This window comes from Equus przewalskii, chromosome 9, assembly GCF_037783145.1.
Source record: "Equus przewalskii isolate Varuska chromosome 9, EquPr2, whole genome shotgun sequence".
Taxonomy (NCBI): Eukaryota; Metazoa; Chordata; class Mammalia; order Perissodactyla; family Equidae; genus Equus; species Equus przewalskii.
In genome coordinates this window covers 16458387-16480866 of record NC_091839.1, presented here as the reverse complement: position 1 = coordinate 16480866, position 22480 = coordinate 16458387, and the positions used below count along the sequence as shown (strand labels likewise).

Sequence of the window (22480 nt, the reverse complement as noted above, 5' to 3'; positions counted from 1 at the left end):
AATCTGGCTCTCAGACTTCACGCTGGTGCGCCCTACGGCACCCACCACACACCTTCTCATCTGTGAGACTAACGAGAGAAAAGATGTGTGTTATTCTCACTTAGTGGCCTTTCTGGGAGTTTGAGAGAAAACTCGTGGATGGCACCCAGTTAGGCTCTCCTTGTCTGGGCTCCGGCATCCTTTGCTTTGTACTTTTGTTTTCTTTTGTTCTGTGACAGTAGGGAAAATTTGGAGATCCCGGAAGTGTGTTTGTGTGTACGTGTACATGTACATTTATGAGCTAACAGGAGAAATCCCTGTCTGTCCCTTACCTGCTCTTTTCTCCGGCTCTCCTCCCCAACCTCGCTGCCATGAAGTGGTTCTGCTGTGTGTGTAATATAGCAGATCACGTCGTATGTATCATTTTGCGACTTTTTCACATACTCACGTGTCTTGGTGTTCCTTTGACATCACACAGAGAGCTCTTTTCGTTACTTTTGATGACTGAGTTCCACTGGGTGTTTGTACCATAGCTCCTTTAGTTTGATCTCTATTGGTGGGCTTTTAGGTTGTTTCCGGTTTTCCCCCATCAGAAACGGCTGCCACGAGTATCCTTATCTTATGTTCCGTGTGAGGATCGAGCAGAGGAGAGGGGGGCATAGCGGAGGAGACGCATGTATAAGATGGTGATAAGAAGGGTCTGCCGGGTTGCTCCACGTTTGCACCCTCATCAGCAGCACCTCGTTTTACACGCCTTTGCAGGAGCACTTAGTGCTAACGGAGGTGTGACTTCTCCGGTGGGATTGCCTAAGGCCCCGACTGTGTCACATTTTCCGGATGCTCTCTGAGTACCTTTTCTCCAGACCGCCGAGTGCAGTGGCTCCTGGCACAGGACCGCCGTGCAGTCAGTGCCCCGTCAGTGCGGGTGGAAAGGCAGCCCTCGTGGGGTCCCGCCAGGAGGCACCCAAAGATTGGCGCAGGGAGGTGGCGTAGATGTGGTCTGCTAACAAGCAGGCCTTTGCCAGGTGGGGGCATTCCGAGAAGCGGGCGATGTGGTCTCAGCCCTTCAGAAACTTCCAGGCCAACAGGAGGCTGGTTTGCACAGGAGGCTGCAGAGAACTCTGCACGTTCCACGGAGGTGGAGTGGTTGGTTGTGTGGCTCTGCCCGTGATCTGTGGCGCGTCTGGGAAGGCGAGCTTGTGGACAGGAGGAACCTCTTGGGGGAATCCCCACTGGACGTTCATGTAGGAGCAGTGACAGGGAGCTGCCACAAGTATGATGGCAGCAGCGGAGGTGTAGAACTGGCCCCTGCCCGCTCCCAGCCTCACAGGGGGCTGGCGGGATGCGTGGGGACCTGCCAGGACCTGCGGGGGCTCGCGAAGGAGGAGCGTGGAGAAGCTCGGCTGGCTGGGAATGGGAGCCCTTCCCTGGGGGCTGGGACGGAACGGTCGGCCGTGGGACACAGAGGCGTCAGCTCCTGGGAGGGCCGAGATGCTGAGGCTTGCGGGGAGCCTTTGAGAGGTGCCTGGCTGGAGAGAGGGAACAGCCGGAGCAGAGGCGGCACCCGTGTCTCAGAACAGTCCTGGGGAGCGTGTGTGTTCTGACAGTCTGGCCGGAGGGAGCGGCGGGGGAAGGCACGTGCAGAGACAACTTCCAGATCCCAGACTGAGCTGCCAGCCCACCCGGGCCTTGCAGGTCAGGCCCCGCGGCTGCAGTGTTGGGGGGGGCGGTGGGGGCTGACCACCACCACTTCCCCTCGCAGTGGGATTCCCCCGACTTGGGCCACTTGGGCCACATGTTTCCTGTTCCCTCTTCTTCCTTCTTTGCCAGAGGAACTGGGACAACAGGGCCGAGTGGGCCGAGTGAGATTCTCGCTTTGTAATTTGGAGGAGGGGGCCGGGCTTGGTACCGTGGCAGGATGGAGGCGAGGCTGGGCGGGTGTGAGGGCTGAGTTGTCCCCCGCTCAGGAAGGTCACCGGGTGGCATCAGTCCCGCCCGCCTCTTTCTTACCTTGAATCCACTCGTCCCCCTCTGCCCCGTCCTAGTCTGGTCCCTGTCGTTTCTCCCTGGGGTTTCTGGGACTCTCCTCTCTGCCTCAGCTTTGTCCCGCTTCTCTCCAGCCATCAGCTCTCCACCTCGGAGCTGGAATTACCTTTGTGACCTGCACATCTGATGACATCGCTCGTTTGCTTCAAAGCCTTCCCTGGCTTCCCCTCTGCTCGTAGGAGCAGTGTCACACTCACTCGCATCATCCACAGGCCGTCGTCGGCCCTGCCAGCTTCTCTCACTTTCTCCAGTGACCCTTTTGCATGTTCTGATGCGGCCATACGGGCCTTTTTAGAGTTCCTCAGACCCCGTGCAGCCCTGTGTCTGTCCCCTGCCCGCAGCACACTCCGCTGCCCTGGCCACCTCCTAGTCAGCCTGCAGGTCTCCACTAAACTGGCCCTGCTTAACTCCAAGGGTGGGTTGGGTGTCCCTCCTGCCATCACATCCTCTGCTCTGGTCACATCGGATGGGAGCTGTCGCTGCTCGTGCCTGTCTCTTGCGCTGGACTGAGATCTCTGTGGGGACAGGGGGCACGCATCGTCTCCCTTCTCCCGCCAGTGCCTCACTTGGTCCCTGGCCTGGCACAGGCAGTCCCCCACGTTGGGTGGTAAGCAACGGGGGGGCCCTCCGCAGGCGCTTCTGGCGCCAGGAAGCAGAAGCTCGCTAACCCAGGCCCAGGAGGGTAGGGGGGCCATGAGGAGGGGACTTGGGGCCTGTGTCTGGTGACTGACCTTTTCCTCCCCCCGCCTTCTACAATGACTCATGGACAGAGTAGATTTAAGGTACACAAACGACAGCAACTCAGGCCTCCAGATGTTGGTCCCATGTGAGTCTGCCTGTCTGGCCTCGTATTTATGTATATATGTGTTGATTTACAGCGTAGAGAGAAAAAAGTGTTAGGAAATGAGGAAAGTCCCATTCTCTCAGCGGACAGGTGAGTTTGCTTTTTGATAGCGTACCTAGTGACGTTTATCTATTTGTTCACTGGCCCACACCCGCCTCTAGAATATAAACCTCGTCTTGTTCAGGGCTGCATCCTCTGTCTGCAACTGTTCCTGCCACATAGTTGGGGCTCAATAAATATTTGTAGAGTAAATCAATGAATGAATGATAATTTGTTACGTATTATTGCGTGTATATCCCATTTTATTTTTTCAAAAGGAAGCCCAACACTGAAGTTATGCCTGTAGGGTAAATTCCTGGAAGTGGACCTGCCAGGACAAAAGGAGTGTGCCTTTACATTTTTATATAGGTGGCCAGATTGCCCCAGGAAGGGTGTGTCGTTTTCTGCCCCCACCAGCGATATATGAGCGTGCCCCTTTCCCTGGTTCCTGGCCTGTGCCGCGCATTACTTAGGGGCTCGATTCTCTGCTAACCTGAGGGAGACACGTGGTCCCTGGTCCCTAAGGAGAGGAGAGCAGCGTGGGTGGCATTTGGAGCAAGTCTTTGAGAATTGGCATGGCCTGGAAAAGGTGTCTGAGGCCTGACTCGCGCCTTCCAGTGGAGCCATTGAAGTTCTTCAGCAGTGTGACGTGATGTGCAGGGCTTGGCTTCGGGAAGATGCCGCAGGCCCGTAAGCCACAGGCGTCCCTGCCTCATGGGTCTCGGGTCTCAGAGGGATCCTCGCTGCCTTAAAGAACTGGGCCCCTTCAGCGCTGTGCAAGAATGGACAGGTAGAAGAAAACCTGTCAGAGGAAGGAGCTGGCATTCATTAGCCCTTCTGTGCTGGGCCTTGGACTGAGAAGGGCTTACACGTGAGGGGCAGGCTCTCTCATGAGCCCCGTTTTCTAGAAGGGCAGATGGAGGCTCAGAGAAGCCCAGTGACCTGCCTGAGATTGCCGCAGCAAGGAGCTGGCCGAGCCGGACCTGGAGCTCGAGTGCAGCCTGGAGCAGAGGAGCACTTGGGGAGAAGCCAGGGACAAGCCTTGCCCTTGGCTTTGGCACGGGGCTTCTGGAACATGGTCAGGGGCCAGGATCCTGCCTCGAAGGCCCTTGGCCCCGTGTCTCCAAAAGACCTGTTGACAGACCGGAGCAGACTGGGGCGGCCCGTGCCAGCAGACGGTGTGAAGTGCTTGGCAGGGGCCCAGGGTCGTGTCCATGGCGCGTCTCCCTCGCCCTGGGCAGACTGCAGTGGCGCGGTGGGTCCCCACGGTGGGGGTCGGGTGGTAAAGCTTTTGCACTGGAGCGGGAGCTGAGCCAAGCCGCCCACTCTTGTCCCGAAGCTCCAGAAGTAGCTTGCTACGCCTGCTAGAGACAGATGCTCTGGTAGGAAGAGTGACGCGCCACCTCCACCAGCAACCTGGGGACAGCACCTGCTTGGGGTGGGAGAGGAGGGGCCCAGGCTGTTCGTGCCTGCCTCCCCCGCCTTCCTCCCTGATCCGACTGCTCCCCAAGAGGCCGGGACCGAGTTAGACCCCAGCTGTCCCCGTTTTAATGTCAGGGGTTAAGGACTCCCCTTCAGCTCTTCCATCATGGTGACATGGCAGGGGACTCTGGAAACAGACCAGCACGCCTTCTCACTGCTCTACTGACCCCTGGCTCTGGGTCTTTGTGCCTGAAGAGGCGGCGCCTGCCTGTCACTGTGGGCCTGGGGCTGGAGCTGGTTGTCCCCGAGTGAGGGAGGGACACAGGTCAGTGAGCCTGAGCCCTGCTGTCTTCCTGTCCTATCACCCCCAGGCGCAGGTGGCCTTCCTCCAGGGAGAAAGGAAAGGGCAAGAGAATCTGAAGACAGACCTGGTGCGGCGGATCAAGATGCTGGAGTACGCGCTGAAGCAGGAGAGGTGAGCCCGCCAGCCCGCTCCTGCCTCCGAGGAGTCGGTGCCCAGCAGGAGGGTCAGGAGGCCGGTGCCCCCCCCTTCCCAGCTGTGGAGGTTCGGGGTCAGGCGTTGTCATCCCCGTCTGCCAGTGCTGTGTGGTTCTAGGAGAGCAGGACAGAACAGGACGCAGTAGGTGGGATCAGGATAAGCGCTAGTGACAACACTCATAACGGTGGAGGCCCAGTGGGGGCCAGCCACGCGTGGCCGTTGGCTCGTTTATCCTTTCCAATAGCCTGCTGGGTGCCCGCGAGGCTTCCAGAGGTGAGGACTTCGTCAGGGACTCCTGGAGCTGGGATAGCAGCCAGTCTCCCTGACTCCGAAGATGGGCTCCTCACAGTGCCGTCTGCCGGCCTCCTCCCCCGGGGCTGCTTCCAGTGGGGCGGCGGGCAGCTCAGCCTCTGGGGGCGGGGAGCGGAATTGGGGAGGCCCTGGGATGTGGGGTTCCTGACTGAGCGCTGGCCCCGTCTGCTCCTCTCTGTCTCATTTGTTAATCATTTGCTCTTTTAGGGCCAAGTATCACAAATTGAAGTTTGGGACCGACCTGAACCAGGGGGAGAAGAAACCAGAACTGTCAGAACAAGGTACCCACCCTCTGATCCGCCCCACCTGCCCCTTCCAACAGAGCTGAAGGTGGTGCAGGAGTCAGAGATGGGCCGCCTCTGTCTTCCTCTGCTCCAGAGAAAGCAGAATTGGCCGGCGCTGGGGGGTGTTGAATCGCACTCTCGGTGCCCCTCCCGGTAGGCTACTCTGCCAGGTGCCGTGCTGGGTCCCTGGGGAGGGAGGGAGTGGTGGTGAAGGCCAGTCCTGCCTGCCGTCCCTCTGGGCAGTAGAGACAGACACTCAGGGTCCCTTATAGTCTAAGCTCCTTGCAGAGGGCTCAGTTCGCCAGTACGGAGGCGGGGGAGAGTGTTCCAGGCAGAGCGTGGTGTGTTAGGGAACAGGAAGTGAGTGCGTGGCACTGGAACCCCTGGTGTGGGCAGCTGGGGGACTGGTCCCGGCCTTCAGTGCTGGCCTCATAGTGTTGTTCTGGCAGTCACACTCCTCCTGACGGAACGTGAGCCCCACAGGGCAGGCGTCAGTGTTGACTGATGGAGCCCAGGCACATTGTAGATGCCCGATAAATATTTGATGGATAAAATAAACAGATGATCTCATTTAGTCCTCACAACAGTCCCGACAGGTAGGTGCTGCTGTCATTAACTTCATGTCTCAGACAGGGAAACTGAGGCTCAGATAGGTAAACTTACCTGCTCAAGGTCACACAGCCGGGAAGTGACAGAGGCGGATTTGAGCCCAGTCTGCCTGTTCTCGCAGAACCGGACGGGCTTCCTGTGTAGGAACACCACATGACTAGGCCTGAGTCTGGAGAGAGTCCGGGGGATGGTGTGGGGAATGACCAGTCCAGAGGCCAGAGAGAAGCAGCGCGGGGGGAGGGGAGGTTTCGCACAGTGCAGAGGACCCGGCACTGCGACCCAGTGCGTTTGAGGGCGGGGAAGGTGGAGGAGGCGCCGGGTCCGTGGTGGCACCGTGACTAAGACAGCCTGCCTCCTCCCCAGTCTCCAATGGCCCCGTGGAGTCCGTCACCCTGGAGAACAGCCCGTTGGTGTGGAAGGAGGGGCGGCAGCTGCTCCGACAGTGAGTGTGCAGGGGCGCGGGGCGGGGGAGAGGGACACGTCTGGCTCGGAGATAAGCCCAACGACTCCGCCGTCCTTCCTGTCCCTACTGGGGACCTGGAGCTATCAGCATCCCTGCTGGCCACAGCCGAGCTAGCCTGTCACCCTGTGGGTGGAACCCTGCCTGGGAGAGTGGGGGCAGACTCGCAGGAGGCAGACGGGGGACCCCACTCTTGGAAAGCCACCCCGAATGCCTGCATGGCTTTTTTCTCCAAGGCTAATGTTAAATCACTTTTTATTCTAAAAGGGGTGTGTGCTTTAGAAGACCTGGGAAATACAGGGAAACACAAAGAAAAAATAAATCACTCCTAATTCCACCACCGCAGGGAATTTCCTGCCCCCATCAATATTTGCATGTACGCTGTCAGTCTCTCCCGTGGCTCTGTGTGTGTTAAAACCAGGGCTCCCCCTTCGCGGTGTTTTCTAGTCATTGCTTTTGCTAAGGGTTGCGACCATCTTTCCACGTAAATTACTTATGTTGCATCTTTTTAAGGACCGTATAACAGTCAGTCCCATGATAACCGTGACTTTCTATGGCCAGTCCCTTCTTGTGTATTTGATGGAGGTGTTTTACAGACAGTGTGACAAACCTCAGGAAGTTATTTTTCCACATCCTTGGTCTCCTGCAGCTGAATTTCTGAAGCACAGTTGCTAGCTTGAGGTGTGTGCCAGCAGGACAAGAAAAGAGGCAGGCAGGCGGCGCCCCCCCTGGCTCCCATAATGTGCCTGGCCCTGTGCTGCGCGCTTTGCACACGTTGGTTCCTCACATACGTCCCTGCGTGGGATAATGACCAGCATCCCCCTCATTTTCACACATCCCAGCCCGAGGTGCAGAGAGGGCCTCTGTTTGCATCAGGGCACACAGCTGGTGAGCGGGGGTCTGAGACGAGATGTCAGGCAGTCTGTCCCCGTCCCACCCCAGCCCGCCTTCACCAGCGTGCCTCCCTGCCTCTCCCTGAAGGGGCCCTCGAGATGAGTCAGCAGGGGCGACAGGGCCCCAGGGACAGAGCCACGGTCACTAGAACAGGGTTCCCCAGGAGCTCACTGAGGCCCAGCGAGGGACTCTCGTCTCGCACCTTTGAAGCCACAGATACCCATAATGGACTTTTCCCCCTTTTTTTAACTTTTAGACAAGTCCCAGCTGGCCTCAACTTTTTAAATTGCAGAAGTAATAAATGCTTATTTGTAGAAGTGAGTAGAGAAGTTGCAAAAGTTCCTCTTAAGTCCCGCATCCCGTCCTGCAGGGGTCACTGCTGTCAGGTTTAGTGTGTCTCTCTCTAGGCCTTGTTGGGGAAACACTATGTGTGTGTCGGGCACATGCATGTGGTCTATACTTATAGGCACAGTAACACTTTTTTTTTTTTTCCTACAAATACTTGAATTGTATGGATCACATAACTTAGAGTTTTCCTTAAGCCGTTTATGGTGGCCATCTTTCCTGGGTGCTCTGCCTCATTTACTCTCTCCGCATCCATGAGTTACTTCCGTCCTTGTCAGTGGACGTGGGGGTTGGCCCTGCGTTCCGGCTCCCCTGTGCAGCATCTTGAGCGTCTGAGCGACAGCTTTGCGCCTGGGTATAAATAAAGGCTTGAAAGGGAAACAGCGGGCTCGGGTGTGCTTATTTAAAATTTAGCTGTGTAGTCTTGGTTCGCTCCTGCAGAAAGCCTGTCCCGCCGTGTATGAAGAGGCCAGGGGGCACCTGACCCACGCTGCTTCTGCCTCCCCGCAGGTACCTGGAAGAGGTGGGCTACACGGACACCATACTGGACATGCGGTCCAAGCGTGTGCGGTCCCTCCTGGGCCGCTCGTTGGAGCTCAATGGGGCTGTGGAGCCCAGCGAAGGGGGCCCCAGGGCCACACCAGGCCCCGGGGGGCTCAGCGGCGGCGAGTCGCTGCTGGTGAAACAGATCGAGGAGCAGATCAAGAGGTGAGCCCCTGGGCCTGGCGGGCCCATCCCTGGGTGCCGCCACTCCCGGGGAAGGCCAGTGTCTGACGTCAGCGGTGCCCCCTGTGCTCTGGTGGTCACCTCCTCCCTGGCAGTAAGAAAGAGTGATGGGAGAAACAGGGCTGCTTTGGATGGGCTGGGCAGGGAGGGACTGCTTTGTGGAGGTGACATTTGGGCAGAGAACTGTGTGAAGTGGAAGGTAAGCCCCACAAGTAGCTGGAAGGAGAATGTTCTGGGCAGAGGAAACAGCAGGTGTAAAGGCTCCGAGATGGGAGAGAGTTGCTGTGTTCGGGCCCCAGCAGCCCGGGCGGCGTGGCTGCAGTGGGGCGAGCACGTGGGCTTGTGGTCTGTGGTCGGGCTGAGATCTCGGGAGTCAGATCAGATGGGGCTTTACGGGCCATGATAAAGAGTGTGGAGTTGACTCCAAGGCCCGTGGGAAGCCAGTAGTTTCGAGCAGGGCTCTGACCTTGTCTGCTGGACGTGGTCTGCCTCGAGGAGGAGAGGCCGCAGGAGGGCAGGAGTGGGAGCAGAGGCCTGTAAGGAGGCGGCCGCAGTGTCAGGAGGGGACGACGTCAGCGTGCAGGGCGAGGAGCCGTCAGCGTGCAGGGCGAGGAGCCGTCAGCTTGTGGGTGGGTTTATAGGGTAAGTCGACACTATTTAAAGGATTGGATGTGGGGGTGAGGAAAAGAAACTCGGGGCGACCCCAGGGTTTGGTCGGAGCAGCATTGACCGAGAGGGAGAAGACGAGGAGTGGAAGGTCAAGGGGGCATGCAGGACGTGTGGAGGCCGAGTCGCCTGTTTGGCGGCGGGTGTGGGAGGGGAGTAGCCAGCCTGGAGCTCACAGACCTGACTCCTGAGCTCCAGCTCGGTCATCAGCACCCTGGCGGGCTTGGACAGCCACAGGCCTCCGCACTCACTGACGGAGAGAGTGTAGATGGCGCAGGGGAGGGCCGAGGACTGAGCTCTGGGGGCCTCCCTCGGCTGTAGGTCGGGAGAGGGCCAGCGGGAGGCGGCACCAGGGGAGGCTGAGCCAACGCGGCCAGGGCTGCGGGAGGAAATGCGAGGATGGGGTCCTGGCAGCTGGGCCCGGAGGTGTTCTCCTCCCGGGAGGCCACGCACCAGGAGGCCGGGGAGGGAGGGCTGGGTCTGGCGACCTGGAGGAGGGGGGTCTCTCTATCGAGCAGTCGCCGTATGCCTGGGCAACAGCCAGGAAATCTCTAGATCAGCCTCGTGGCCCAAAAGGAAGATGCTCGCATTGACGTGAACTTTGAATTCTGCCCCGTTTCCACCCTGGAGCCAGGTTGGGCAGACACCTCGTTTGCTAACACCTGCCCTCCAGCTGGAGGCATTAAACAGTAGGCCCAGAGTGGAGACGGGGTGCCATCTGTCAGTGGGAGTGCAGGCTGGGCTGTGGCCGGGTGGCTGGTGGGGGGCCCGCGCATCTGTCGAGTGACCAGTTCCTCTTTCCTGCCGGGTGTGTCTCTGCCACTGGCCTGCCCTGCACTTGTGGTTTGACCAGGCCATGGGAACGGGGGCTGCTGAGTCAGTGGCACTTTCTCATCCAGCTCTTCTGACTCAGCACATGTGGGGTGACCTGTGGTCCAGCCGGAGAGCAGTCCTCTGGGACTCGGGGGGCTGGTCAGGGCTCAGTGGGGAGCTGGGCCCAGGCTGGTCTGAAGGAGGGGTCAGGCGGCGGCGAGCGTCTGTCAGGCTGAGGCGGGACTGGAGCCATGGGTGGGATCAGAGTCACGGCTCCTCTGGGGTCAGGGTGCGCTCAGCCCCACTGAGAGCCGAGTCCAGGCTCCGGCCACCAGGCCTTGGCGCCCTCCCATCTGAGCTTTGTCACCTGGCAGGACTAACGCCCCCTCTGCCCCCCTGTTGTGGGCAGGAATGCAGCAGGCAAAGACAGCAAAGAACGCTTGGGCGGCTCCGTGCTCGAGCAGATCCCCTTCCTGCAGAACTGCGAGGACGAGGACAGCGATGAGGACGACGAGCTGGACAGCGTGCAGCACAAGAAGCAGCGCGTGAAGGTGAGCGCGGGTGCTGTGCCAGGTCACCCCCCCCCCCCAGGACCTCCTGCTTTGTGTCGCAGCACCAGAGTACCCTGTGGATGCTCCCGGGGCCACTTCTGTGGTCTGTGTGTGGCCTGATCATGTGTCTTCCCAGAGTCCCCGTCTCCTTGCCAGCCATGCCCTTGCCTCAGTAACCTTCAGAGGGGCCCAGGTTGTACTGGCAGGGCCTGCCCTCCTCCCCCCGCGCCCGTGGTTCTCTATCTTCCCCCTGCAGCTCAGACGAGCCCAAGAGTCCTTTCCTGAGCTCTCCAGACCAGGCCTGCCCCCGCAGTGCCCCCTCAGCACCCTCTACCTTGGGCTTGCGTCATCACCCTGTTCCTTCCTCCTTCACTCACCTCAGACACCGCCTCCTCCAGGAAGCCCTCTCTGACTTACCCTTGCTCCCCTTCCCCCACAGGGTCAGGGCCCTCCTGTGGGCTCCCCGTCCTGACCACAACCGCTCTGGGTCCTCTTTGTCTGGTGTCGGGTCTCCCTGTGGGGGACCAGGTCTGTCCTGGTGTCCGCTCTGCCTCCAATGTCCCCAGCAGTGTCCCCAGCACAGGGTCCGCCCAGATTAGAGGCTCAGTGGAGGCGCTGGGTGGAGTGGAATCTGCAGAGCCAGAACCCTAGAATCGGGGCGACAGGAGAACCAGGATGTCTGCGTCCAGGGTCTCTAAGGCTGCTCCCTGCTCCATATGCCTGCCCCTCCCGTCCCCTTGGGATTGTCACCCCTTTTCACTCTCACCCTGGCCTCCTCTGGGAACCTTCCCGTCCTCTCCCTCCTCCCGTCGGAACTCGTCGCAGACTGTCACGCTCCCTTAGGCCTTGGGTCTGTCCCCACACTCGTCCCATGTGCCCTGTGGGGCGGCTCATTGTGCGTGGGTCTCGGTCCCCACACAGCAGAGCTTCAGTGACCAGGCTGTGACTCCAAGACCTGCCCGTGACTCCCAGAGTGGCCGTGGCCTGGCTGTGTGCCTTCGGGCACGTGGCTCTCTGTCTTAGCTTTAGTTTCGGGGCGAGTAGTCCCTGTATCTGGTTGTTGAGGATTTCATCAAAGCGAGTTCAGGTGCGGAGAGCCCTTGGCTGCCCGTGGCGGGCCACGCCGAGTGCGCGGCAGTGGTAGAGTGGGCCCTGGGCGGTGGGGTGGCGCTGCCAGCTGTGGCAGCGTCAGCAGACGTAATCGCGCAGGGTGCCTCTCTCCCAGAACCTTCAGAGCGCCCGTTAGGTTCCGCCTCTTGTGAGCCCCGACCCACCGTCGCCTCTCTGGGGGTGCTGTCTAACTCCTGACCTTAGTCTTCTCCAGGTCCCATCCCTCTGGTCCTCCCACGCAGGCCAGAGGCTGGCCCCTCACGCGTGCCTCAGAAGTGTCGCCTCCAAGTTTGTGCCCTCCATACCCAGCCTGGGGTGCTGAGCCGTGGGAGGGGGTCGGCCACGCCCTCGAGGGGTTCGCCGTCTGCCCGAGGCTGACCCAGGTGCCAAGGACATGGTGCAGGCAGGGAACGCCCTGGAGGGAGAGGGTGCCCTGGAAGAGGTGGTGTCTGAGTCCGGTGGTCATCGGAACCCCAGTGCTGGGACGAGGTGTGTTCTTAAGCCAGCCCTTAAAGGAGAAATCAGACACCAGGGGCTGGCCCGGTGGTGTAGCAGTTAAGTGTGCACGTTATGCTTTGGCGGCCCAGGGTTCGCTGGTTCGGATCCCAGGTGCGGACATGGCACCGCTTGGCAAGCCATGCTGTGGTAGGCGTCCCACATATAAAGTAGAGGAAGATGGGCACAGATGTTAGCTCAGGGCCAGTCTTCCTCAGCAAGAAGAGGAGGATTGGCAGCAGAGGTTAGCTCAGGGCTAATCTTCCTCAAAAAAAAAAAAAAGGAAAGTCAGATAGCAAAATTGTCTTTGAAAATGTGGAACTTCCTTAAGCCGCTTAGGTGTCATCTCTGAGGTTCTGAGCGCAGGGCCCCTGGGCGGGACTTTGCGGGAAATGTGGAGATGCTAACACGAGAGGTAGGGTCCCAGACAAGGTGTCGCTTGTAAGGCTGGATCTCAGGTGTCTGCATGCGGACACGTGGGTGCCGTGCAGTCCTGAGTTCTCCCGGCTGGGATGGGGTCCAGGTCTGTGAACTGAGGGACAGGACGAGTGGGTTCCTACCCGGTGGAGCCCAGTGTGGGAAACAGCGACTCGCTCCCACCACCCAGCCTTCTGTCTCTCCTGACGGAGGAGCGTTTCCTGTCCCCCTCAAAGTAGCGCGTGCTTGTCAAGTAGGAAGGAAGAAGTCCAGCCAGTGCAGAAGGTTGTCAGGGGGACTTGGCGGCCGCAGGCCGTCTCGCAGCTGAGGGCAGCATTGGTGCTCAAAGACCTGGGGACCCGGGCGGGGGGCTGCTCTGCTCAGCCTCAGTGTCCTCGTCTGCCAGATGGGAGTAATTAGAGTAATGATGACTCTTCACGGGCTGGTGAACCACGCACGTGAGGCCTCGGCAGTGTGCTGAGCAACGCAGCGAGGCTGCACAGTGTCTCACGAGTGTCGGTGATGATTGTCGTTACTGTTGGACCCGTGGGTGGGGCTGTTCTCGCTTGAATTGTGCCCTGCGTACACTCACACTCGGACACAAACGTATCTCCCTTCTCCCCCCAGACACGTTGTCGTGTTGCCCAGCTTTCCTCCACGAGAGGTACCGTGCCCCGAGAAGTGCTGTGGTGCTGGCGGGGGGCCAGGGAGCAGGAACAGCCTGAGCAGAAGCCGGGGGGAGGGCCGTGGAGGGGTCACAGCTGGAGGCGGAGGAGGAAGGGCTCTCCAAGGCCAGGTCCGGGCAGCACTGCCCCAGTCCTGTAAGGAGCAGCCTCCGAGGCTCCCAGCAGCGGGGGCACAGTGCTCACCACGTCGAGGGAGCTGGCGGCTGGCATAGGAGGCTTCTAGGCGAGGCGAGGCAAGACGGCGGCTGGGACCCCTGGCTTCTTTGTCCCTGGAGACCAGCTGGGCCTGGGCTCTGGGCAAGAGCCCCCTGATCTGTGTACTTTTCTCCGTGCCCAGCTCCCCTCCAAGGCCCTGGTGCCCGAGATGGAGGACGAGGACGAGGAGGATGACTCAGAGGATGCCATCAATGAGTTCGATTTCTTGGGCTCAGGAGAGGACGGGGACGGCTCTCCCGACCCTCGGCGTTGCCCTGGAGAGGGGACCCACCATGAGCTAGGTGAGCTGAGGGTTTACTGGCCAGCCTTCCTCACCAGGGGCACTGGGGGCAGACCTTGAGGCCTGCCCCTTCCACATGCTGCTGCCTGCAGCTGCTTCCTGCCCCAGGCTCTCCCCCGGACGGATACACTTCCTGAGCGGAGGGTGGCCGAGGAGGGCAGGAGGCCTGCGCCACGGTGGCCAGGCCCTCACCCCTTTCCTGGAGAATCCCCGTGGGGACGCAGGCAGGCCCGGCTCTTCCTGAAGCAGGGGCCCCAGCTCTCCATGCGAGCGGCCAGGCCTCCGGGAGGGAACGGGATGAGGACCCTGCGGGGAGAGGCAGGTGGGCAGGGCCATGTCCTCCTCCTGCCCTGGGACTCTGAGCGACGGGGCCTTCAGGGGTCATGTGGGATGGCTGGGGACGGAGGCCCGGCAAGGGCAGCCCACGGAGAACGGCGCCCAGCGCAGTCTGTCTCCTCTGCCCGCCCCGCCCCCACCCAGAGCCCCAGTGCACCCTGGGGCCAGGCTCCCGGCCTCCTCACAGTTGCAGGGGGTCCGGGACGGCGAAAGCATCGCCTGTGCGTGGCCGGCTTGAACTGCTGGGCGACCCCTGCCCTGTGCCTCCTCCCTGCAGAAAGCCGGCGGGTCAAACTCCAGGGAATTCTGGCTGACCTTCGGGACGTGGATGGGCTGCCCCCCAAAGTGACTGGCCCACCTCCTGGCACACCCCAGCCCCGGCCACACGAAGGTAAGAGGCCCCTCCACGCGGCCCGGTCCCTGGGGGCCCACGGCAGGGGAGGCTGCAGAGCTGAGCCCAGGGCTGGTGTCCTCAGGGTTGAGGCCCGGCCTCTAGTCTGCAGCCTCCCTGTCCCAAAAGGTCGTCTGTCTGTCTCTGTCTCCCTCTCTTTGTCTGTCCTGCCCTGTCTGTCCGTCTGTCTCTCCCTGTCTCTTTCTCTCCAGCTGTGATCCTTGGTCTTGTCCTCTCCCTGTCTCTCTCCTCACCCCTCACCTCGCTCTGCCTCTCTCTGCCTCTCTCGTTCTCTCCCCGGCCCCTTCTGCCCCCTCCCGCCCCTCCCCCCACCAGGTTCCTTTGGCTTCTCCTCAGACGTATTCATCATGGACACTATCGGGGGCGGGGAGGTGAGCCTGGGGGACTTGGCAGATCTCACCGTCACCAACGACAACGACCTCAGCTGTGATGTAAGTTTGTGGGGTGCTCCCCCCACAGGCTCCCCCCGGGCCGGCACCTGCTGAGCTCTGCCTGTGTGCCTGGCCACGCTCAGTCCCTCACACGTTGGGGACGACGTCCGGTCACTCAGCAGCTCTTCCTGGTGTGGAGGGGTCTGGATGCAGGCAGGTGGAGGGACTTGGCCGGGTCACCGAGGCACAGGGCCTGAAGATGCTCGAGTCTCCGTCTTGATCGCGGTGCCAGGCTCCTTCTCCAGGCGGCACTCCCTCCCGCCCCTGGCCCACGCCCTCCTCAAATCCAGGCTCCTTCGCAAGCTGGGGCAGGGCTGGGGCCGTGGCAGCACAGCACCAGAGGAGGCAGCGGGCTCTGGGCTGGCGGCAGCGGGTGAGACAGGCTGTGCAGGAGGTGGGGTGAGCTGACCTTGAAGGGGGGGGTGGCTGCGTGCCATAAAACGACAAAAAGCAGGCCTGTCTGGTGTGAATGGGGGCTGGAGGAGGCCTGGGCTGGAACGAAAGGCCGCCCAAGGGCCTGTGTTCTGAGCCCGAGGTCCAGGCTGGGCCTCTGGCCACTGGAACCTCTGAAACGAGCGCGTGTGCCTCCCGCTGTGGCGGGATGTTCATCACAGCTGCTAGCGGGACCTCCGGTGGGTGGTGCCGGCAAGGTCAGGAGGCACTGCTGTGGGAGGTCGGGAGGGAGGCCCTGGAGATGGGGCTCCCTCTGGGGGATGATTGAGGGGGTCACCCCACGACGGCAGATCCTCTGGCCCTAAAGAACTGTGGCCGAAGTGACAGCTGAGGCAGGGACCCGCGGGACAGGGCCCAGGTGCAGGGGTCGGTCCGCTGGGCACCTGGTCTGGGGCAGGGCCCTGAGGCTTGCCTGACGGTCTGCCCAGCTTCTTCCCTCCCCGCGTGCCCCCTCGGAGCGCTACCCCTCCATACCCCAGGGCGTGTGCAGGGTCTCGGGGACTCTCCCTCCAAGGCTCCTAGGGTCTGCTCCCCGGTCTCCCCACCATGTGCCCTGGTCCCCATCTCTACTCACTAGTGTCAGTGTAAATGCCCTCACCTGTCCCTGAGAGACCACCCTTGTGACCTCTGCACTCTCTCTGAGGCCACTCTTATCTTCCCCTAATCCCAGCTTTCCCAGGCCGTGTGGCTGCCGTCTCCTTAGGATGACACCTGGGTTCCTGAATGTGGCTTGCCATTCTGCTCCAGCCCCACTCCGGCCTCTCTGCCTCTCTCCCCCTCTCCCCTGTGCTTTCCACATCCCGGCTCCACCCGCCTCCTCTCAGCCTCCAGATCTGCTCTTGCTGCCTCCTGCCTCGGGGACTTTGCACATGCACTCCCCTCCCCTTATCTGGTTGGGTCCTCCTCCTCTGTCACTTCCTCAGGAAAGCGTTCGTGACCCCCACAGAGGAGGTCAGGCTGCCGGGTCCGCCTCGCAGTGCATTTTTCATTCACGGCCCTGCTCGGAGTTGCGAATTGTATAAACTAGCAGGACGAGCCGATTGTCGCCCCCAGCCCCCTCTGAACTGTGAGACCTGAGGGTTCGGGCTCCCCTTTGTCTCCCCAGAACCTAGCACAGGCCTGCACACCGTGGAACTTGTTGAGCGAGCGAGGGGACACTGCCGGGCGAGGAGGAAGGGGAGAGTGTCTGGGGCTGGTCTTGAGGTCTGGGTGGGGAGGGACAAGTCCTGGCGGTCCTGGACGCCCGTGTCTGCGGGACAGACAAGCTGATGCTGAGGGCCCCCCCGCAGCTGTCCGGCAGCACAGACGCCTTGAAGAAGACATGGAACCCCAGGTTCACCCTCCGCTCCCACTACGACGGCATCCGCTCCCTGGCCTTCCACCACCGCCAGTCGGCTCTGCTCACCGCCTCCGAGGACGGCACCCTCAAGCTCTGGAACCTGCAGAAGGCCGCCACCGCCCGCAAGTGAGGGCGGCAGCCACAGGCGGGGGCGGGGGGTCGGGAGCCTCACCAGGAGACGGGGTGACGCGGGGCTCTCGGTGACATCCAGCTCTGTCTCCCTACAGGAATGCTGCTCTGGACGTGGAGCCTATCCACGCCTTCCGGGCTCACAGGTAGGGAGGTGTCCCCAAAGGCCCGCTGACCCCTCCCCGCTCCTGCTGTCCCCGGGGCCGATGGCGGGGCAGGGCAGCGGGAGGGCTCCGAGTCCCCGTGACCCTGCCCACATGCCCCTCCGGCTCCTCGTGCGCTGCGGCCACTTTCATAGCCCGGAGCTGGTTCTTAGCACAGCCTTCGAGGGGAGGAAACAGATGGGGGAGGCAGGCAGGGGACACGCACAACCAGACCCCAGATACTGAGTTCCTTTTGGCTGTCCTTGAAAAAGGCTGGTGGAGAACTTCAGCGTCCCAGGGAGGGGGCAGGTGGAGGGGCGAGCCCTGAGCTTGTCGTCTCCCTGCTTCCCCCTCCTCCGTGTCCTCCAGGGGCCCCGTGCTGGCAGTGGCCGTGGGCAGCAACAGCGAATACTGTTACAGCGGGGGCGCAGATGCCCGCATCCACAGCTGGAAGATTCCAGACCTCAACATGGACCCCTACGATGGTTACGGTGAGGACAGCTCCCTCCCTTGCCTTCCTCCTCTCATCATTCACGGGAGGCCTCTTCCTTCCCTCAGCACATGCGGCGCCCGTCCACGCCTAACACTGCAGGCACGGCGGGGACAGCAAGGCGCCCAGTCTGGTTGAGCCTGGAACACTGATTTGGCATGTGGCTGAGGGTCGGACAAGTCGAGGCAGGAATGTGATGGCATTGGGGGGATCGGAGTCAGCCCTGGGGCCGGGACCCGCATGCGGGGGCTTGGCTCAGTGGGCGGCCGGCACCACTTGGGGCCCAGCCAGCGTCTCCAGAGTGGAGCGGAGGGGGCCTGCGGGGAGGAGGTCGCCGGGCCAGGTCGGGGGGTTGCGCTTTGTCCTCGGGGCCCCTGTAAGAGTTAAGTGGAGCAGTGAGCAGACTGTCCCTTGTGCTGAGTGTCTGTCCCCACCCTCCAACGCCTCTCTCTCTCTCACACGCACGGCTCCGTGCAGCATTCTGTCACGGCAGAGGTTCGAGGTCTGTGTCCCTCCTCAAGGGACATGCACCGTTTTCCTGAGAACGGTCCCGCCCTGTGAAAGGTCAAGGGTCATTCCCAGGCAGTATATTCTCTGGGCCAAGCGAGCTGCCACACGTTGGGTGTCAGCAGAGGACCCTTTGGACTCCAGTGAGCAAGGAGGCGATAGTGGGAACAACCGGAGGGCTTTGGAGAGAGGGGGCCCGGCTCGCGCAGGGGGCAGGAAAGACCACGGGGACCAGGGCAGGGCTGAGCTGCAGGCCGGGGCCGTGGAGAGTCTTGGGACCACAGAGTCATCGTCACTCCTTATCTCCTCAGCCAAGTCTTCTGTCGTGTCGAGCGCCCATTTTGTGCAGCCCTCCTGTGGGCCTGGGGGGCCGCGGTGAGCGCAGGGATGTCCTTCCCTCCAGCTCCCGTCCTGGGTGCCTCAGAGCCCGCGGTCTTTCAGAGGAGCTGGTGGTCAGAGCGAACGGCTGCTGGGCAGTCCCGCTGGTCACAGCTCCCAGGGTGTGAGGCTTCTGGGTCTGAAGCCGGTGATGGGGGCCCCGGCCTAGCCGCTGGGGCCTCGGCAGGGCTGGTGCCCTCGGGCTGTCCAGGATGGGCTGGCGGCCCTGACGCAGCCTCTTTCCTCCCTTTGGGGGCTGCAGACCCCAGCGTGCTGAGCCATGTCCTGGAGGGCCACGGGGACGCTGTGTGGGGTCTGGCCTTCAGCCCCACGGCCCAGCGCCTGGCCTCCTGCTCCGCCGACGGCACCGTCCGCATCTGGGACCCCAGCAGCAGCAGCCCGACCTGCCTCTGTACCTTCCCCATGACCAGCGGTGAGTGGGGAGTAGGGGCGGTGGGGGACCCTGCCACCTCCCACAGGAGCTGCTCAGAGCTGGAGGCCCTGAGATGAGATGACTCCTGTCCCCCACCCCAGGGCAGGACCAGGTCTGTTAGCAGCCTTCCCTCCTCTCTGCCTCAGATCACGGGATCCCCACCTCAGTGGCCTTCACCAGCACCGAGCCTGCCCACATCGTGGCCTCCTTCCGCTCTGGCGACACCGTGCTGTACGACCTGGAGGCTGGCAGTGCCCTCCTCACGCTGGAGTCCCGGGGGAGCAGCAGTAAGGGGCCCCCGGGCTCAGGGCTGGGCTCTGACTGCCTCCAGGCCCCACTTCCTCCTGTGGCTTTGGTGACCTGAAGCCCAGTCAGCCGCAGAGGCTCCTGTACCCGCTCAGGGGCTCTGAGCCAGAATGAGATAAGGTCCCATCGCTGCCCTTCCAGACAGCACGGGGCTCCCAGGAGGGCTGCGGGGAGAGGGGTCATGACAGGCTCGCCCGGCAGGCCTGCTTGGCGGGACGGATGTTCCGTTTTCGTATCTGCCATCCCCCCTGCCTGACCTGAGGCCAGGCCCAGGGCCCGGTTCACAGGGCGGCTCTGTGGCCCAGAGAGGGAGCACTGGGACGCCCAGCCCTCCCGATGTCCAGGCAGAGGGCAAGGATGGGGTCCTGGTCTCTGCGTCCCCCTGACGTCCTCCCCTCTTGCCCCTTTTCCTCCCAGGCCTGACCCAGATCAACCAGGTGGTCAGTCATCCTAGCCAGCCCCTCACCATCACCGCCCACGACGACAGAGGCATCCGCTTCCTGGACAACCGGACGGGTGAGGCCCTGCCTCCCGCTCACTCGTGCTCGTGGGTGCAGGGGTGGACCAGGCTCAGCCGGCAAGACCCCCAGCGTCCACGTTGGAGGCCTTAGTGTCCCCTCTAGCCCTTCACCTTCCTGGGCCAGGCACAGAGAAGGAAAGTGACCTGCCACCTCCCGCTCTCCCCTCAGGGAAATGCGTGCACTCCATGGTTGCCCACCTGGACGCCGTCACCTGCCTAGCCGTGGACCCCAACGGCGTATTCCTGATGTCAGGAAGTAAGTGGAGGCCCTCTCAGCTCCTGAGGAACAAGGGCGTGTGCAGGGCTGGGCACGGCCCAGGGGAGGGCTCGGGGGCTCCCTGTGGCTCGGGAGCAGGGGCAGGGTCCTTCAGTGCAGGAAGGCACGGTCGCAGCATGGTGACAGCACAGCACTGCGCTCTCAGAGCCGCGGCGGGCGCCCCCCCACCTCGTCTCATCTCGTGAACAGCCCTACAAGGGTGGCGTTGTGATCCCCGTCGTGCAGATGTGGAAACTGAGGCTTTGAGAAGTTAGGGGGCTCGGTCATGGTGGAGCGAGTTGCAGGAGCTGGCGTTCAGGGCTGTGTGACTCCGTGCCCACAGAGCCTGTTAGCCTCTGGCCCCCTGCTCGCTGGGATGCGGGTGCTGAGGCCCAGCGCTGGGGGCTGTGCCTCGACGGCAGGGGGTGAGACTCGGCGCACAGAGAAGGGGCCGAAGTTCTGCTCTCCTCTGCCCAGCCTCCGACCCCAGGGTTGGGGGTCCATGAGGGAGCGAGCAAGCGCGTGCAGAGGTGCGACAGTGGTGGGGGTGTGGCCGGGCCTGGAGCCAGCACCTCCGCTTCTCCATCTGCCCCGGGACAGCAGCAGCTGTACCCGAGGAGGACGGTTGAGGGACGGTCCGTGAGATCAAGCCCAGGCAGAGGGGATGCAGTACAGGGCCCAGGTCCCCACAAGAGGAACAAGAAGAGAGAGCCACCCCCCTGGCAGCCGGCCGGCCCTTCAGTGCAGAGTGGGCCCCCTCCCCTGCTCATGGCTCAGGGCCGGCCCTGTCTGCTCCCCGCTCTCTGACCTCCTCCTCCCCATGCCCTGCTGAGGCTGTGGCAGCGCAGCTGCCTGCCCTCAGCCCGCAGGACCTCCCCTGGCTGGCCCCACTGTCCCTGGGCCAGCGTGTCCTCACACTAAGCCACTTGTGCCCACGCACTCCTGGTCCCCTGGCATTGCGTGCTCTGTTTTCTTGTTTCCTGCCCTCCGCACACTGGATGTTGGCAGCACGGGGCAGGGAGCTTTGCTGTTTTGTTCAGTGTACCCCAGGGCCCAGCGCACAGTAGGTGTTCAGGAAATACTGGGTGACTAGATGGAAGGCAGGCTGGGTGTCCAGAGGTGACCAGGCAGAGGTGGGCGTGGGCGAGGCTCGAGTCCCCACCCAACTCTGAGGCCTTTGGACGAGGCCACCCGAGAGCTGTGCTCGGTGACAGCCCTCTGCTGCCCCCTGCACAGGCCACGACTGCTCCCTGCGGCTCTGGAGCCTGGACAACAAAACGTGCGTGCAGGAGATCACAGCCCACCGCAAGAAGCATGAGGAGGCCATCCACGCTGTCGCCTGCCACCCCAGCAAGGCCCTCATCGCCAGCGCAGGCGCCGACGCCCTGGCCAAGGTCTTCGTATGATGCCCTCGCGGCCCGGCCCCGGCCACCACGCTGGCTGGGGAGTGGGGCCGGCAGGTGGCACTGAGGTGAGGGGCCGGAGGGGAGGGAGGCCTGGCCTGGGAGGGCCAGAACCCCCTGCATCCTCATCCTGAAGGGGCCCTCATACCCATCCCTGCACCTGGCACTCGAGAGGGTGCCGAGTCCTGAAATCCTAGTCAGGACGCCCTGTGAGAATCGCCTTGGTCGCCCCTGGGCCTTTGGGGGGCGCTGAGGCCTCGTGCGGCCCCAAGCTGCCCCACCTCTTGGACCCAGGAGGTTGTGGTCCAGTCTCCCGTCCCTTCTGTCTCCCGCAGGTGACTTCCAGCCTCAGTCTGGAGGCCCGGAGGCCCGGCCTCTTCCCACCTGCCTGGGAGCCTGGTGGTGCTAAGGGCCCTTTCCCAGGAGGCCCTCCCCCATGGGCCGTCCTTCCCTGAGCCCGGGAGCGGCCGTCTTCAGGAATCCCCCTCCAGGATGGCCTCTAGGAGCTTCCTCTCCGCCCCGACGCCCCCCTGTCTCCGAGCTGCCTTCCCGGGGCAGCACAACCAGGACTGGGTGTCCTCGGGTATCAGCTTTTCCAAGACGCCTCAAGGTGCCAGGTTCTCTCTTTGAACCCCCAACCCCTCCTCTCCATCCTCCCGGACTGGGGTGGGGGCTGTGCTGGGAGGAATCCCAGATGCCCCTGCTCTGGATCTGCCCGGAGCCATGGAGCCAGCTGGAGCCCAGGCCGTCCTCAGTCTGGGTGCCGGGCTTCGCCCACCCCAGCAGCACGCCCAGTCTGCCACCTCCCTTCCAGGTCCCTCAGCACAGCTTTCCAGACACTACCCAGCACCTCCAGAGCCAGTAACTGCCTGGGGAGCAGGCGATGCCCGCGGGGGAGGCGCCCGCCCCTCCCTCCCCCCAGCTCCCCACAGGGTCACCCCGGGGGAGGGATGGCCTTCTCTTGCCCCTCCCTGGGGCATGGAGGCTGAGTGCGTCCCCCGGGTCCCCGTAACTCCCTGTATATCTGTATAAATAAATGGGATTTTCATGGAGCCCCGCCCCCACGTCGTTATCACTGTGTGATAGTTTGTCTCCTCTCCTGCCCTCCACTCTCTTCCTCTATTTATTTCACTCTTTTTTGGGTTCCCCCTGAGCCCTCAGGCCCCCTTCCAGCTTCCTGTTTATAAGCACCCTCTCCTCTGCCCTGGACTTGTATGTGAAACTTGTCTCAATAAACCCTTTGGAGTAAGA

The 22480-nt window shown here is 62.2% G+C and overlaps 1 protein-coding gene across 11 annotated transcripts in view; it reads left to right on the top strand.

The window, feature by feature from the left end:
* The window catches only part of STRN4 (striatin 4), a 24812-nt gene extending 2332 nt beyond the window's left edge, over positions 1–22480 (top strand). For 6 of the 11 annotated variants that reach the window (XM_070558058.1, XM_070558055.1, XM_070558051.1 and 3 more), the window contains 17 exons: positions 4702–4805; positions 5349–5422; positions 6398–6476; positions 8244–8441; positions 10348–10489; positions 13535–13694; positions 14307–14420; positions 14778–14872; positions 16615–16790; positions 16892–16939; positions 17306–17427; positions 18574–18744; positions 18891–19031; positions 19468–19566; positions 19740–19826; positions 21063–21297; positions 21565–22480. In XM_070558058.1, coding sequence (XP_070414159.1) covers positions 4777–4805; positions 5349–5422; positions 6398–6476; positions 8244–8441; positions 10348–10489; positions 13535–13694; positions 14307–14420; positions 14778–14872; positions 16615–16790; positions 16892–16939; positions 17306–17427; positions 18574–18744; positions 18891–19031; positions 19468–19566; positions 19740–19826; positions 21063–21232 — 1905 coding nt within the window. In that variant the 5' untranslated portion in view covers positions 4702–4776 and the 3' untranslated portion in view covers positions 21233–21297; positions 21565–22480. Of the gene's footprint in view, positions 1–4701; positions 4806–5348; positions 5423–6397; positions 6477–8243; positions 8442–10347; positions 10490–13534; positions 13695–14306; positions 14421–14756; positions 14873–16614; positions 16791–16891; positions 16940–17305; positions 17428–18573; positions 18745–18890; positions 19032–19467; positions 19567–19739; positions 19827–21062; positions 21298–21564 lie in introns of all 11 variants that reach the window. The other 5 variants (XM_070558052.1, XM_070558053.1, XM_070558050.1 and 2 more) reach the window with 1 other exon arrangement.